Source organism: Aphidius gifuensis, linkage group LG2 (assembly GCF_014905175.1).
Source record: "Aphidius gifuensis isolate YNYX2018 linkage group LG2, ASM1490517v1, whole genome shotgun sequence".
Classification (NCBI taxonomy): Eukaryota; Metazoa; Arthropoda; class Insecta; order Hymenoptera; family Braconidae; genus Aphidius; species Aphidius gifuensis.
The window spans coordinates 20798987-20816539 of record NC_057789.1 but is presented as its reverse complement, the minus strand read 5'-3'; the positions used below and the strand labels follow the sequence as shown (position 1 = coordinate 20816539).

General features: G+C 29.6%; 2 protein-coding genes across 2 annotated transcripts; both read left to right on the top strand.

The window, feature by feature from the left end:
- Window positions 1-2012: 2012 nt before the first annotated feature.
- Window positions 2013-5595, top strand: LOC122850507. Its single transcript, XM_044149642.1, has 4 exons — window positions 2013-2105; window positions 2206-2266; window positions 2900-3432; window positions 5437-5595. Exons 1-4 carry the CDS (start codon window positions 2013-2015, stop codon window positions 5593-5595), a joined length of 846 nt encoding a protein of 281 aa, XP_044005577.1.
- Window positions 5596-7893: 2298 nt separating this feature from the next.
- LOC122849493 lies at window positions 7894-14613 on the top strand. The gene is made up of 7 exons (XM_044148204.1): window positions 7894-7957; window positions 10289-10418; window positions 10493-10672; window positions 13644-13751; window positions 13836-14006; window positions 14388-14532; window positions 14589-14613. The coding sequence occupies exons 2-6, from the start codon at window positions 10334-10336 to the stop codon at window positions 14402-14404; spliced, it is 561 nt and encodes a 186-aa protein (XP_044004139.1). The 5' UTR covers window positions 7894-7957; window positions 10289-10333; the 3' UTR covers window positions 14405-14532; window positions 14589-14613.
- Window positions 14614-17553: the final 2940 nt, after the last annotated feature.

Below are 17553 nucleotides of genomic sequence, written 5' to 3'. Positions count from 1 at the left end.
AGCAACAGCAGTTCCATTACTTTTTGTAAATTTTCCTGTAATATGCAGTGAACTTTTACTTAGTAATAAACACAAGTCTTGATGTTGAATTCCAATTCTTATTTCATCACTATTATTAAATTTTGAAGCACCATATGGGAAAAACGATTCCCATTATTATAGGCGCTTTACAAGCAAACGTATTGTTATAGTTTCTCCTCGAAAATTCACTAAGTCTCCGTCTTGATCAACAATTTTTAATTGAATATTGTGTATTGCTTGTACGGTGATTGGAAGATAAATGACATGCGATGGCACTTCTATAATCTTATATCCTTTTGGAACACAAGGAAAAAATTCATGAATCGTGGGAACTGGTCGATCATTCATGTAAGCACCTGTCGTTATATTACATTCAATACGCAAAGCATTGACTTTTATAATAGTAACAGTCAAATCTGATTTATGCACAACATTTGGCGTTAATATTTGTGATGAAAATCCTAGCAATCGACCTATAGTATTATTTTCTTGGAAATTTATAAAATTATTACATAATATTTCACAACATAATACATTTGTATTAGCTTTAATACTCAGAGAAATTTCTAGTAATTCTTTCTTTATATAGTCTTCAATATCTTCAATTTCATAAGTGCCAGTAGGTATTGTAATTATATAGTCACCCACATGAAATTTATTATTGTATTCATCAATATTTGGTATTGAATTGAATGTTAATAATTCAACAAGTCCCATAACATAATTTTTATCTTGAGATAATTCTATTGGTGGCAAATATTGAGCCTCTAGAATAGAGGAGGCTCCAGACAGTGTTAGCGTGAACGAATCACGCATGACTAATGTTAAAACTATATGTAAATATGTATTTATAATTTTCCAGCTAAAAATTTTAAACATAAATGACCGCATATAATTGTATCATATTTTTGATAATTCTTATAATTATATTTAATGTTACCAACACCGAGATATTTTTTAAGTTCTTCGGAAGTACTTAAGTCTCCAAAACTATCAAAATAAATAACTTGATCATTTTTTTTTTTATATGCAACCCAGTGTGTACCGGGACCATCTTTATCATCAAGATTGATTATTGATGACTCACACTTCCTAGCACCTGGTTTAGGTAAATCATTTCTCATAAATACACCTCGAAAATATGGAATTTTTAAAATTTTTGCATATTCGATGAGATCAATATCAGTCAACGCTCGATGTGGTAGCTTTACATGTTTTTTGACGGCTTTAAAAATAAACCAAATCCTTTTTTATGAGGCTGCGAAAACAAACCATTTCCTAAAGCAATTGATTCCATTTTTGTATCATGACGTTTATTTTCTTCAAGTCTACTTTTCGCAGCATTTGCTTTATTGATAGTTTTTACTACTGTAGCAGCTCCACCTGATAAAGCACCCACTTCACTAAAACCAGCAAAAAAAAGCATTAAAAACGGTAAAAATCCTTCAATTTTTGCTGGTAATGGTAAAACACGAGGTAACCGAGATAGCCGAAATATAAATTGCTAGAAAAATGATTACAATCTGTGAAACGTATCGGTTATTTTCCTTTTAATAAACATGAACAAGTACTTCAACCTCAAGACACGAAACCAAACTCTGTTATGATTTTTGATGATGTTTCATGTGAAAAACAAGATAATATGAGATGATGATGATGATGATGATGATAGTTGAGAAGATCGAATGGCTGATTCATCGTTTGAAAGTGCTCTGAGCTCTCATAATAGTTTGAATCAAACGTTCACTCTACCCAAAAAAATACTCAAAAATATTTAAAGAAACTTAATAGACAAAAGCATTCAGATAGTGGTTATACTATTCGGAAATCAAAACAAGATAATATGCTTAAATTTGGAAATTCACAAGTTGAATTTAAAGATAATAACATTCATATTGCTAATTCGAACAAATATATATGATGAAACACCAAGCTTACTATAATTATTATTTTCAAGTAGCCCCACTGATTGAAAAAAATGTAAATATAAAATGACTAATAATTCTGCAATCGATTATGTTTATTGGGATGATCCCAATGAGCTTATTGATCGTCTTAGACTTTTGATAGCTTCTCAAGCAGCTGTAAATCATGGAAATAATAACTAAATAATTTCAATTATAGAAGAATTAAAAGAGGCTGAAATAATCTAGTAATTAATGTGCATAACATAAATTTATTCAGTTGATATCCATCGATCAAACAAACATGAGCATCGATGTTTTCGGACGCCAATTAACACAAAGTAAAATAAAGCTAAGGGTACACGTGGACCTCCTGGTGAGGGTTTTAAAATAACAAAAGACGGACATTGTGATATTAATTATCGAAGACTGTGTAATATCGCTGATCCTGTATTGATTACAGATGCAGCATCGGTGAAAATAGTACGCAATATTGTAAAAGAAGAGACAAATAACGTTGTCTTTGAGAGACATAGCTGATACTAATACTACACTCAAAGATTCACTTAATTGTGAAATAAAAATAAATCAAAACAATCAATCTATTCTGATTGAATCACTACAAGTTCTTGCAACACGTAACACAGATGTAATTTATCAGCCTGATAAAAAAGTAGTTGAATTGGATACCAATAAAAATTCTATCGTAACTTAATTACAAATCTCGGAAACCGAGTTTCAATTTTAAATAAGTTTGAAAGTGATAATCAAAACTTCACTGAATCTCTAAAAAATCTAGAAAATAAGCTTAATATTTTAGAAGGAGCTAACAGTGACATAAAAATTTTTACACACAACATAAAAAATAAATTAAGTTATTTAAAAAAAAATATTCAAGAAAACTCTGAAAAAAATTTAAAAAACACGATAAATATTTCAGAAATTAATTTTCGATTAAGAGAATTAATTGATAGAGGACAAAAAAGCTCAAGTAGTTGAAGAGCTTCATAGACCAGCATGTAGAAATTATATTCGACATCATATAGATATTAGAGGTCTCGATGAAACGTGGCAAGCAGATCTTGTTGAAATGATCCCTTATTCATCTGTCAATAATGGTTACAAATATTTACTTACAATTATAGATACATTTTCTGAATATGCTTGGGCAATTCCTGTAAAATCAAAAAATGGTAAAGACGTCACCAATATCATGAAATCTGTCCTAGTGCAAAAACGTCATCCACAGAATTTGATGGTTGATCAGGGTCGAGAATTTTGGAATAAAGAATTTCAAACATTGATGAAAGAATATAATATACATTTATATCACAAGTTTAGCAATTTAAAAGCATCAATTGTTGAACGATTAAATCGTACATTAAAAAATCTCATGTGGAAGAAGTTTACTCTTCAAGGTTCATATAAATGGCAAAAAATATTACCAGATATATTACAACAATATAATAATACAAAACATCGAACAATAAAAATGAAGCCCCTAGATGTTAATTCAACTAACGAGAAATATATATTAAAGAGTATTTATCAAAATTTTAAAATTAATAGAAAACCAAAAAATAAATATATCTTTGGCGATAAAGTACTATTTCATTTTTTTTCTCACATTCTATTCGATAAACATTTATTGATAACTTATTTATTTTTTCAAATTTTGGTACATCTTTTAAGGCGAAAGAAAATCGAATGCCTTCATATTTTAATATTGTTTTAAAGTCTGGATATGAGCTCACACGGTTACAATTTAATTTAGCTGGATGTAATGCCGCTGTTACTGATCATAAAAAGCAATATTCGTCATAATTTTGTATATTTACAACAGCTCGTTTATTTTTAATAAACTGAGGCATTTCAATATATGTATAACCACCTCTAAATATGGACCGAGCATAATTGCTAGAGTTGGAAATGACACCGAATTTTTCTTGCCGAAGAGAATTGTTGATTGTTTTATAGCGAATCCTGTTGAGTATGAATCTTTCAACAAATGCATTAAAGAAGGACGGGTTCGTTTCACATACACAGGAGGATTAAATGGATGTAAATTCACTTATGTTGAAAAAATGATATTATAATTATAAAATCCAATACATGTAACTTGGAAAAAAATATTTTTAACAATTTATGTAAGTTTCTTAAAAAAGTATTAAAATAAATAAAATAATACTTATATTAAATTGAAAATTGAAATTATATTTTTTCGCGAAAAGAGTGATGTACCTTATATTGAGGACAACGATTTTGGGCAGAATAATTTTAGGCGGGGCTTGAAGTAGCATGAATTCGATTCCAGTTAGAGTCACTTTTTTTTTATGGTAAAAGAAATCCTTAAAATATTCTAAAAGGACTTTTTGAAAGAAATTGACCCAGAATTGAACCTGGTATATTGCTATATAGACAGCATTTTTTAACAATCATCTTTTCTTACTTTGAAAATCTTTGACAATTATCAGTGTATCGTTCTCCAAACCTTTGTTTACTCCATGTTTCAAGTTTATAAATATTATTTTAATGAAAATGAAATAATTATAAGTCATTCCATAAAAAGAAAAAACATTTATTTAATCGTTGTTTGACATGCTTAGAAAAAATCGAACATAAGCCCCGTCATGTGTGTAATGGTTATTCCTTATAGATAAGTTCTAACGAAAATCTTACGCAAAAAAAAATAATACAATATTATACCAGATGAATAAACTTTTTGTTCTTCAACAAATTATGTTGTAAAAAGTAGAATCTAATATGCACCGAGCCAGATGTCTCTACACATTTATGTTTGGCGTAATAAAAAATAAAATAAATAAAAAAGGAAAACATATGCAAAATTTGAGCTATAAGAATTTTTTAAAACAATTACTATTTTATTGGGGAACATTTTTTTTTTTTTGGGAACAGTAGTCTCTAAAAAATCTAAAATAATTGTGTATTCTTTTAATACAATGAATTATTTATTGTGTTTTTATTCAGATAATTATTTTGAAAGTTAAGTCATTGATAAAATACAACTTATAATGATTAAGCCGTTTAGTATATATTTTCGGTTATGGAACAAAAAAATGAGGCATTTAGTAGAATTTGATGTAAGGCTAAGGGTAGCATGGATTCGATTCCAGTTAAAGTTTTTTTTTTTTTTTTCTTTGGTTCTATGTAAAAAACAGTCCTCCAAAAAATCTTCTCTAAACCTTCGTTTCTTCCATGTAAAAATATTTCAATAAAAAAAGAATAATTGAATAATTCAATAAAAAGCAAAAATATTCTACAAATTCTAACGGCAGATAAAATTAAAGACTTGCATAGCTGCATATTTTTACTGTGTGAAAAGTAAAACATTTTATACGATATATCGGAGAATCTTACGCTGTATTTAATTTCAAACTTATTTAGCAATGTTTTCACGTAGGAAAGCCAGGTTTACAATCATTAAAAATGTTTTATATAAGTATATAATATCGATTGTTTTGTAATATCACATTATTTTTTCAATTTTCAGATACCATATTCATCACTTATGAAATATGTAAGAGCAGCTGAAAAAAATACTAAAATAGATGGAATTAATGTTTTCAAAATAAATCAGCAAAATGAAACACCTGACGTCATTCGAGATGAAAATGTATTCGAGATTTTGAGTGATAATGATAATGATTAATCCGATGATAGTTCCGAAAATGTGATCATACCAAATGGAAAGTTGAACAATTTTCAGTGAAAATATACAGTAAGACTTCAACTTTGAAAGTTTGCAATCAATTACGAATGATGAAAACATATATGATATTGACGATGAGGATGAGGATGATGATACTGAAGATTTGCACATTCATTATACCAATAATGATTGGAAGTCGGTAGAGTCTGGATATGTTTTGTAACTAATTTTTCCACTGGTAAAGTAGGAGCGTCAGCTACTATGGGATCAACGAGGTTTTCTCACCATCCTCCTCTCTTACCGCCAGGAGGGAGCCAGCTGGTGTATAACGGCAACCAACGGACTGTGGGGTAGTTTCCAGAGCAATGGCCGCCGACGGCCATTTCGATAGCGACTAGTTTAGCAAGAAATGATGGAGGGGTGCGGTCCACCATATTGGTTCCAAAACGTCACTCGGGCACCATTACTAAAATGTATATGGATTGAAGTTTTGGCCAGGAGCGTAATAACCTCACCCAGCGGCGGCGATTATTACCGTGGACATTAACTTTGGTTTACCTAACTCGCATAACCTAAGTCAATACGAGAACGAGGATATTCGTACCTCGCAGGCTTTACCAAATATCCTCCTATTGCCTACTCTCTCTACTTCACCAAGTAGTCGAACATAAAGTCCATCCGCAGCCACGCTGGTCTCACGCCGGGCCACTCTATGCATCTGACTACTCGATTATAGGTTACCTTGATCGTAAGTAACCACACTAGAGCGAACGATCGAGTGATATACAACGTCCTACCTATGCAGCATAGCGACATCGTAAATCACCCTCGGGAGCATGCACAACGCATCGGGAGCTTGGTTGTACTCATCAATGACATCAACTAGTTCCACCCTAGGACCCAGTCGACGTCATCGTCTAAGTCGGCTAACTCCACCAAGAAGTCATGCCAGCTCCACCAGCGATATCAACTAGCCTCCATAGGAGCATGTCTACATCAACTCCACCAAGGAGTCAGCTAGCTTCATCGGAAGCCAACCACGGACTGTTACCAGTCCTGGTGCCATCAGCCAGCTCAGTGGGTAGGAATCCGGATTATCCGCTCGTGGCGGATGTCTACCAAGTCAACACTGACATTCAGGCGAAAATAGATGTCACTATCAAGGCCACTCACAAACCGATGGTATCAATTAGCGTCTTAGTCGATAAAACCCCTCAGACTAGACCTCTAATTATTTTCGGGAGCGCGAGATCTGCCAAATTTCGTTACAGTTCATCCAGGTTGTAAAATAACAACTGATAGAGCTGTTCTCGAAATTATGGACATATATCTTAAAAAAAAAATCTCTCAATCAACATTAATCTGTATTATTAAATTAATACAAAAACTTCTTCCTGATTATAATAACATGCCTAAAACAATTCATGAATTATTTGAATATATCAAACAAAAAGCTCCCAAAGAAACGGCAATAAAACATAATTATTGTAAAAATTGTAGAGCATATAAAGAAATTGAAAGACGAACATTGCTTTGCGATTCATGTAAAAAAACCGAGACTACACATTTTTTTTATGAATTAGATATTTCAAGTTAAATCAAGTATTTGTTTGAACATCAAAGTCTGGCAAACAAACTTATGCTATTCAATGAAACTCTTAACGCAAATTTAATCACAGATATCAAAGATGGCTCTGATTATAAAAGAGTAAATTCAAGACCTGGCCAGAAACTTCACGATTTAACTCTGATATTAAATACTGATGGTCTCTCTTTGGTTAAGAGCAGCAAAAGTAACTGTTGGCAACTAATGTTCATGATTGCTGAATTACTACCTCATTTGAGAGAAAATCATCTTGTTGTAGCTGGTCTCTGGTATGATCCAGATAAAAAACCTTGGATGAATACTTTTCTTCGTCTTTTCTCCTACAAGTTAAAAAAGTGCTACGAGGAAGGAGTAAGTTGGATTGATCTAGAGACAAAGCAAGTCAACGTTTCAAAGATAACGGCTCCTCTATTTACGGCTGATGCACCAGCTAGAGCAGAACTTCTCAATATGCTAAGCTTCAACGGAAAATTTGGCTGCAATATCTGTGAAATAATGACTTCAAGATGTGAAACAGTAAATCCAGGAAAGCGGGAAATTCGTGTATATGCATTCGCAGAAAACCCAAGTGAATTAAGAAACGATACAGATATAAAAGCACAAGCTGCTGAAGCTGAGCAAGTAATTAACGAGTCCCAAAATACACGAAAAGTTCATGTTATAGAAATAAAGGGTACTACTATTATATCTACGATACCATCACTTCTATTATCAACCTGTACAACTCCGGAATTCTTGCACTCTGTGCTACTTGGTGTAGGTAAACTGTTGGATATATTGCCCGTTAAGGGATTTATATCTAGTATTAAATTTAGGATATATATTTAAATAATCAACACAATAATTTTTTGTATTTGTTTTCGTTTAATTTTAATTATCATCATTCAAAATTATTATTTAAAATTTATATTATTATTTAACTTGTTTATCAAATTAGTTTAAATTTATTTATTAACTTGAATTTATTTAAGTTGATTTTTTGTAAGAGCAAGTGACAAGAGAGAGCTCCGTAGACTACGGGATTGCAAAAGCAACTGATGCTAGAAAAAAGGTCCAGGACGCTAACCAGCTTCTGGGCCTTAGTAATGAAAAATCTGGAAAATTCTAGAAGGCCAAACGACGCTTGTATAACCAAGCGTCGCTTGGACCCGACAAAACTTCCAAAATGTTTTTACATGTATTCTATGGTATTCCTCGAAAGACTGGGTGGTCTTCGAGGTCAGCGGCCTAATCCTCATTGTCCTCAAACTGCAACATTTTTCTAATGGCAAAAGTTGTCAGTTTGAAGGATTAGTCGGCATCGGCTCGTGCCGTCAGAGGATTAGACTCGCTAGCTCAATGTGTTGTATGTTTTATTTTTTTATTTTATTTTGCCTTTTATTTTATTTTCTCAAAATGAATTTTACTTTTTCTCTCTCTTTCTCTTCTCACTTACCTCTCTTTCCGACGGAACATAAACAATTTGGAAATATTTGGGTTAACAAATGAGGGCCGTGGAATATTAGTCATTATCATGATGATATCGAATCCTTTATATAAAAAATATACAACCTCCAGCTCGTTTTCATCGAATTGCACGTAGTATTTTTGAGATTTATTTTTTTAAAGCGTGGAGGATATTGATGTGGATTCTTTATTATTCTATTCCTACACTCGCCGGTGAGTTGCCTGAACTATATTTTCAACATTAGTTATTGTCTTATTACAAGAAAAAATAACACAAGTAGACCTAGTTCAGGCCAATCTTTATTTTAAATTTTTCTTTAGAGATATCGAGAACCTATATACTGATAGAGAATATACATATAATGTTCATCAGCTACTGCATCTTGCTTTATGTGTAAAACGTTGGGGTCCTTTGCATTTAGTATCAGCTTTTCCATTCAAAAATTACAATGGATTTTTAGCGCACTGTGTTCATGGTTCAAAAAATCAGGGCGAAAAAATTGTGAAAAATCTTTTTATTACACAAAGTACTCAATTATTAAAAAATTAATGTAATGATCAAGTAAGGAAAAATCCTGATAAAGAAAAATTTACATTTCTAGGAATTTCACGACTGGGGCATGATTTTCTAAATCAAGATAAGTATACACTACTCGCAACTTATTTCCTAGATTTTAACAATGTAAGGGTTTATAGTAGGGCAAAACTTCAAGGTCATTTACTTTCTTTACTTTACTTAAATCCCTTAATCTCAATAAGATGAATATGGAAAATATCAGTAAATATAATGGAAAATATGGAAAAATTACTGAATATAAAGATGAGAACGATAAATATGGAAAAATTTTAGTAAATATAAAGGAAAAATCACTAAAAATAAAGAAAAGCTCGATAATTATAGGAAAATATAGGAAAATATCAAGGAAATATTACTGAATATGAAGAAAAGTACGAACAATATAGGGAATATCATTCATTAGAAATAAATCTAATTTACATAAAAAATTAAATTAAAAATTCAATACAGAGTAGTGTACACGTGACAGTTCTGGCTTACCCCCGATGTGTGCCTCTTCCCCCCCCCTCGCTGTGATCCGCGCTTGATTTCGCGGACTCCGCGGATATCGCTCCGGGGTCCGCGAATTAATTAATTAGGTCAATCAATTAATTCATCAGGTCAATCAATAAGATCGAATCGCCGTGGGGTTCCTCTCATCCATTAATTAGAGCAATGTCGCAAAGGGGGCGATCATATATAATCATATTATTATATTATCCCGAAGATGTCATTTTTTTTTTTTTTTTTTTCTTCTGTAAGACGTCATATTGTTTTTTAAAACATTTTCCGTTTTTACCTAGCCATTAATAAACACATAAGAGCGCTCTATGTATATAAGAACCCTCTATGCATATGAGGGCGCTATGTGCACATAAGGGTGTTGTAGACTTTGCGAATTATTTTCTTTGATAATTTTCTTTTCTCTTGTTTTCTGTCATTGTTCGGTTGTTTTTAATATATTCAAACGTGAAAAATTCTTATCATTCACACATGTTCAGACTTATCTTTGTAGTGTTTTATTTTCTCATTTTAATTTTTTATACTTTATTTTTTATTTTATTGATTATATTATTTTATTCCAGACAAGTTTCTTACATAGAGCATGTCTGATAAGGAACTTCCGCCGAATGATCATAAACAGTTTATCAGATGAGTTGATCAACAGTCTGATTAAGGAATCATTGGTAGAGCTACCACTCTGTCCTCATCAAGGTAATTTTTATTTTTTCAATTTTTTTTTTTATTACTTTTTAACTTACTTTAATTCTGTTTAAATTTGCTTTTAGTGAAAAAAAAGGAGGCTCAGGATGAGCCGATGGATGAGCTGGAGAATTTTTTCCCTGAAGCCGGTTATTCAAACCCCGCAGTCGTTGATGAGGATGAGCAGGAGAATGGAGAGGTAACCTGCTACAACCCAGAAGCCATCAACCCAAGGCTTCCTTTTATGATGGCACCTCCACTTTATGGTAATGGATTTTTTCAACATATTTTATTAGCTTATTTTTATTTTTATTTTTTTGGTTATATTTTTACTCATTAGAATTTTTTTTGAAGTGAAACTTCTATACGCAGGGTAGTGAAAAAAAAAATAGTGTGTCGGTTATATAACGCTCGGAGCGAGCGAACGCTCGGAACAAGCGAACGCTCAGACCGAGCAAGCGTTGACACATATAACTAATAGTGAGTGACTAAGTGGCTACGAGCGAGAAAGAAGATATGTTTTGAATAAATGTGTGTGTGTGCGTTGCCAATAGTGTAGCTGATCGGTTTTGTTTGCAGCGTTTATAAAAATGATGAATCAAAAAATTATAAATGAATATACTCAATTGAAAATTATTATTAGTATATTAATATTATTAATATAATTATTATAGTTATTATTTTATTCTTAATATCGATATAATTATTATGAATATGATGAATACCATTGATATTATTACTAATATTAAATTGATATTATTATTATTCTTTATAATATTATTGAAATTATTATTATTTATAATAATATTATTAATATCTATAACCATAGTATAAATGAAAATAACAACAATAATTTCAATAATATCATCGATAATGATAATATCAATATAATATTAGTAATAATATCAATGGTATGAATCATATTAATGATAATAATAATAATATCGATATAATATTGATAATGATAAGATCAATACTGACATTAATATTCAAGTATAAATATTAATAATTATAAATGTTATTATTAATATCATTTATATTATGACTAATATATATTGATATTATTTCTAATTTATAATGTTATCAAAATTATTATTGTCATTATTATTCTGAATAATATTATTGAAGTGATTGTTATTAATAATACTATTAATATATATATTCATTCATAGTATCCATAATAATAACAATAATAATTTCAATAATATTATCGATAATAATAAAATCATTGATATTAATATTATTAATATCGATATAATATTAATAATAATAATAATAAGAATAATAATAGTACTGTGATTAATATTCAAATATAAATATTAGTAATTATTAGTATTTATATTTCGGATATTATTATTATAGATATTGTTATTAATATCAATAATATTGATAATAATTTTAATAATATCAAAAATTTATAATACCAATGGTATTAATAATAATAACAATATCAATAACGATATAATATTGATAATATTATCAATATTTATATTTTGAATATTAACGATATGATTGATATTATTATTATAAATATCATATTGATATCATTTATACTATGAACTTTATCAATATTAATAATATCATCACTAATTAATTGATTGTTCATATTATTAAAGTCGTTACAAATATCTTGACAGACTGCGAAAGAAGTTTCACTTCCCTCGCGCGTACTGCTAACTCACACATTTTTGAAGTGAAACTTCTTTACGGAGGGTAGCAAAAAAATTCGAGGCCCTGCTAGCGTTACGCGCTCGCGTATACTCTGGCGTTTACTCTCGCGTTTACTCTCCCGTATACTCCCTTGTAGACGTTCGCTTGTATACTTTCTGCTATACTCTCTGCTATACCGGCAAGCATTATACATGCACTATATATAGCGTATAAACTCGGAGCGTCAGCTGCTATGTGTGTATGCGTGTGCGACTTTTTGTTTGTTTATTTATTTAAATATTATTAAACAGTTCAACTGAGTTTAATACTTAAATAATTGATTTTTAAAAAAAATTCATTTAAACGTATCAAGCAATAGTTATCTCGCGGGTTTAAAGAATCATTATTATAATAACAATAAAATTATTATAAATATATATAAATGATAATTATAACAACAATAATTTTGATAATATTACCAATTATTCACAATAGTATTGATATTAATAATAATATCTATAATAATAATATTTTGAATATCAATACTAATAATTATCAATATTTATATATGAATGTTATTGTCAATATTATTATTCATATTATTAATATCACTGATATTATTATAAATCAATAATATTATTGTTATTATTACTAATATTATATTGATATTATTATTATCGATGATATTTTTGAAATTATTATTTTATTTATACTATGGTTATATATGAATAATATTATTATAAATAATAATAACTCCAATAATATTATGATTAATAATAATATCAATATAATATTAGTAATAATATCGATGGTATCAATTATATCGTCGCATTAAAGAATGAAGGGCGTAAGTGCCAAAAACGTCAATTTTAAAGGAAAAAGGGCGTAAGTGCAAATTTTTAAATTTTCGGGTTTTTCATCTAATTTTAATACTTAAAAAAAAAGGAAAATGGGCGTAACAACCTTTGATAAAGGATAAAGGGCGTATGTCCAAGGATTTACGCCTTTTTTCCCGTTATCAAAATAATTTTTGATAAAAGATGAAGGGCATATTTTCAATTTTATTTGAAATTTATTTAATGGCAGGATTTTTTAAATTATTGATTGTTTACTGATAATTATACATAATTTATTATCAATAAGAAAAACATAAAAATAATTACAAATCTTCATCTTTTATTAAAAATGATTTTGAGAATGGAAAAAAGGCGTAAGTCCCTGAACATACGCACTTTTTTTTTTTCTTTAAGCCTTAAAATTGGATGCAAAGCCCGAAAATTTATAAATTCGCACTCACGCCCTTTTTCTTTTAGAAGAAAAAAAATTCCTAAAAATGGCACTTACGCCCTTCTTCCATTAATGTGACGATATAAATAATAATATTCGAAATATAAATACTAATAATTATTATTAACTGATAATATTTATATTTGAATATTATTGTCAGTATTAATATTATTATTATTATTATTATTATTATTATTATTATTAATATTCAGCGTGACATGAAACTACTCTGAAAGAAGTTTCACTTCCCCCGCGCGTACTTGCAACACGCTATTTTTTTTTTAATTTTTTGTTTTTTAGTGAAAAAAAAGGAGCCCCAGGATGAGCAGGAGAATGGAGAGGTAACCTGCTATAACCAAGAAGCCATCAACCCAAGGCTTCTTTTTATAGAGGCACCTCCACTTTATGGTAAACGATTTTTTCAGCATATTTTTTTTACTTATTTTTATTGTTTTATATTTTTAACTTATTTTTATTTTTTTTTGTTATTAGTAAAAAAAGAGGAGCCTGATGAACCTACGGCTGAGTTTATGGATAAACAAGAGTTTGACAATTTGCCAAACCCTATCGCTCTTAATGAGAATGATGATGATACTATCATTGTAGATCCGGAAGAGCTGATAAGAAAGTCAGAGGATGCTGACTTCTATAATTGCTGGCACGGTAGGGATACATAAGTTCCAAAACATTTGTTCAAGTCTGAAAGTTCCAAAATTATTATTTTTCCAATGCTAAAAGTTCCAACATATCATTTTTCCAATGCCAAAAGTTCCAAAATTATAATTAATTAATAAATTAATTTGTTCTCTTATTTGTTTATCGTGAAGGCTGTCAACTTTATTCTTTTTTCATTTCAAATTTATCATTTATCGCTTGTTTTTTATGTGGATAAATTCATATGAACATGATTTAAAATTTAATATTTTCTTTAAGTTTAATATTTAATATTAAAAATTTCAAGTGAAAAATAATGGCAGAGTTAATCAAATCTGGAAGAACAAAATATTTACATTTTGATGGTTTTTTATATTATAAACATTCCAGTGGTAATAATAATGTGACATATTGGAGATGCAAGAATAAATCGCGTTGTTCCGCGCGTGCAACGACAATCAGTGAGGGGGGGATAATCAATATTACTAAAGGTGCCAAAGCAGGTAATCACAAAGATGCACCCAACTGGAAAGAGGTATATATATGTATTTAGATATAATACACCATATTATATATATTATATATTATTAGGTTGATGCCCTAAAAATAATTGCCGGCATAAAAAATCATGCGAAAGAACAACCTGAGGCTCCTCCTGAGCAAGTCTTGCGGCGTTTGCAGGACGTTCCATCCGCTGTCTTGGCTGAACTACCAGATAGACAGAACATTAGAAAAAGAATTCAGCGTGAGCGTTTAAAGGGTTCGCCAGCTAATCCCCAGACTATTGATGAGCTCCATGAAACTCCTGAAAGGTTTCGGAATACCCTGGATGATCAAAATTTTTTAATTTATAATTCGTATGAAGATCCAAATTCTAGTCTACAGTGTGGAAAAATCTTAGTCTTTTCTACAACAGAAAATTTAAGAATTCTCTTAAAATCACGAATATGGTTCGAAGATGGTACATTCAAAACTGCTCCTATTATTTTTATGCAGTTGTTTTCCATCATGGGCTCAGTTATTCAAATGGTAAATAGACGAGAGCAAACATCGGCCCTTCCGTTTTTCTATGCGCTTCTCGAAAGTAAATCTGAAGAAGCGTATTCTAAAATTTTTGACGTGACGTTAGCAGCTATGGCAAAATATGAAATCCCAGTACCTCACCCGCAATATATTATGTCAGATTTTGAACTCGCTATCATCAAAGCTGTTCAGACGAACTTTGGAGATATTATTTATGGATGTTTATTCCATCTGTGTCAAAGTGTATTCCGGAATGTACAATCTCACGGCCTTCAAGTTCAATACAATGACGAAAATGACCGCTCTATCGAAGAAGCTACCCAAATGATGTGTGCATTGGCTTTTGTTAACAACTATTTTCTTTTGGAACTATATTTTTTTGAAACTATTTTCTTTTGGAACGATATTTTTTTGGAACTATTTTCTTTCGGGACTTTTTTTTTGGACCTTTTTGTCTGGAACTTTTTGATTGGAACTTTCATTTTGGAACTTTTGTACCCCAATCGCTGGTACAATCCATATGAGGTTTCCAGAAGAGGACGCATATGTCGTGATCCTATGAAGATGGGAGATTTTTTCTTTTATTAATAATAAATGAATAATATTTTAAAAATGTTGTTGTTTTTTCTTGTTACATCTTAAGTTTCTTTAAGTTAGAATTTTATAATAAATTTTTTTATTCAATCATGTTCATGTTGATTAATAAATGAATAATAAATGAAAATAGATAAATAAATTGGGAACTGAAATGTTAACCATTTTAATTGTTTCTATATATTTTTTGTTTTTTAAATTTTTTATTTATTTATGAGATAATTGTCATTTATTATCCATTAATCAACAAGAACATGCTTGATTAATAAATGAATAATAAATAATAATGATCTTATAAATAAATGAATTAAGAAACAAAATGTCAACAATTTCAATTGATTCTCTATTTTTTTGTTTTTTAATTTTTAATTTTTAACTACGATATTCCGTTCAAACTTGTCTTAGATAGATTGCCGTTAGTTATTGAAAATGCCATCAGGTCGCTTGCTGTTAGAAAATGTGATGATATCGCTAGTTAATAAAAATGTGATGATGTCGCTAGTAGTTGATAAAATTGTGATGGTCTCGCTAGTAGTTGATATAATGTGATAGTGTCTCGCTAGTAGTAATTAAAAAGTGGAGGTAACGCTATAAAAATAAGTTCATCTTACTCATCTTTTTTGACACATTTCATTGTGATCTTCTACTAAGACATTATATGTGTATATTCGTACACAATATCAGCGCACTGAAACTAGCGACTTTTTTTCTCCGGGAGTTAGCGAGAAGAAGGTATGTACGGATGCCCGGCAATCATACGAAATGCGTACTTATCAATTAGCACATTTCACTAAAATAACCCCCTAAATATTTATGCCAGTTTTTTGTTAATTATAATCTTTAACAACAATTGGAATAAAAAAAAAATTTTTTTTTAAATTATAACAATAAAAAATTGTAATAAATAATAGACAGAGCGAGCGCTCAGTTGCCGAAGCGCTCGGTTTTCTCTGTCTATTTTAGTGAATTAATTTTTTTAAAAATATATTTATTATTTCAATTGATACTATTTATATTTATAAACAAAAAACTGGTATCAATATTTAGGGTGGTTATTTTTTTTTTTGAAGTTTCTAAGCCTTTTAAATCGCGGAAAAAAAAAATGAAAAAAAATTCCAGTCGATGTACGCTGGAGTCTATAATAAATTAACCCCCTAAATATTTATGCCAGTTTTTTGTTAATTATAATGTTTAACAACAATTGGAATAAAAAAAAAACTTTTTTAAAAATTATAACAATAAAAAAATCGTAATAAATAATAGACAGAGTGAGCGCTCAGTTGCCAAAGCGCTCGGTTTTCTCTACTACTGTTTTAATAATTTTTTTATTTAAGGTTTCTTTTTTTGTATTTTTTTTTTTTATTTCGGATTTAATTACATTAAATTAATATAAAAAATAATTTAGATAAATTAAATTTGGTGTTCGACAATAAACTCCTCTTATTTTATTGATTATTACAATTTTTTTTCCTGACAGTTTTCAATTATCTTTTTCATTTATTTACAAGTCAAGCTTAATTTATATCATTCTTTTTTTTATTTCATGTATTCAGTATTTTTAATTATTGTGATCTAGTTCTTTAATTGTAACTTAATTTTTTTTATACAGTTGTGGTGACCAGCATGGTCCAGGTCACTACATTAATTATAGCTCAAGGTATAATAAAATTATATCATGATAGAGCAATTCGTGACATCAAAGAATTAGTCGATTGGCTAATAAATGAACTAATCAATAAAAAAAAGGAACTCTTAGAAATTTATTAAATGGAATTCTGAACGATTTTAGCTTGCCTACTGTAGAAAAATCTTGGTATTCTTTTATTTATGTACTCAAAAACAAAACATCAGAAATAACAAATTTATTACAAAAGGAAATTAATGAATTGAACTTGAAACAAAAATTAGCTTCAACAACTAACGATGAAAGCATAAAGAC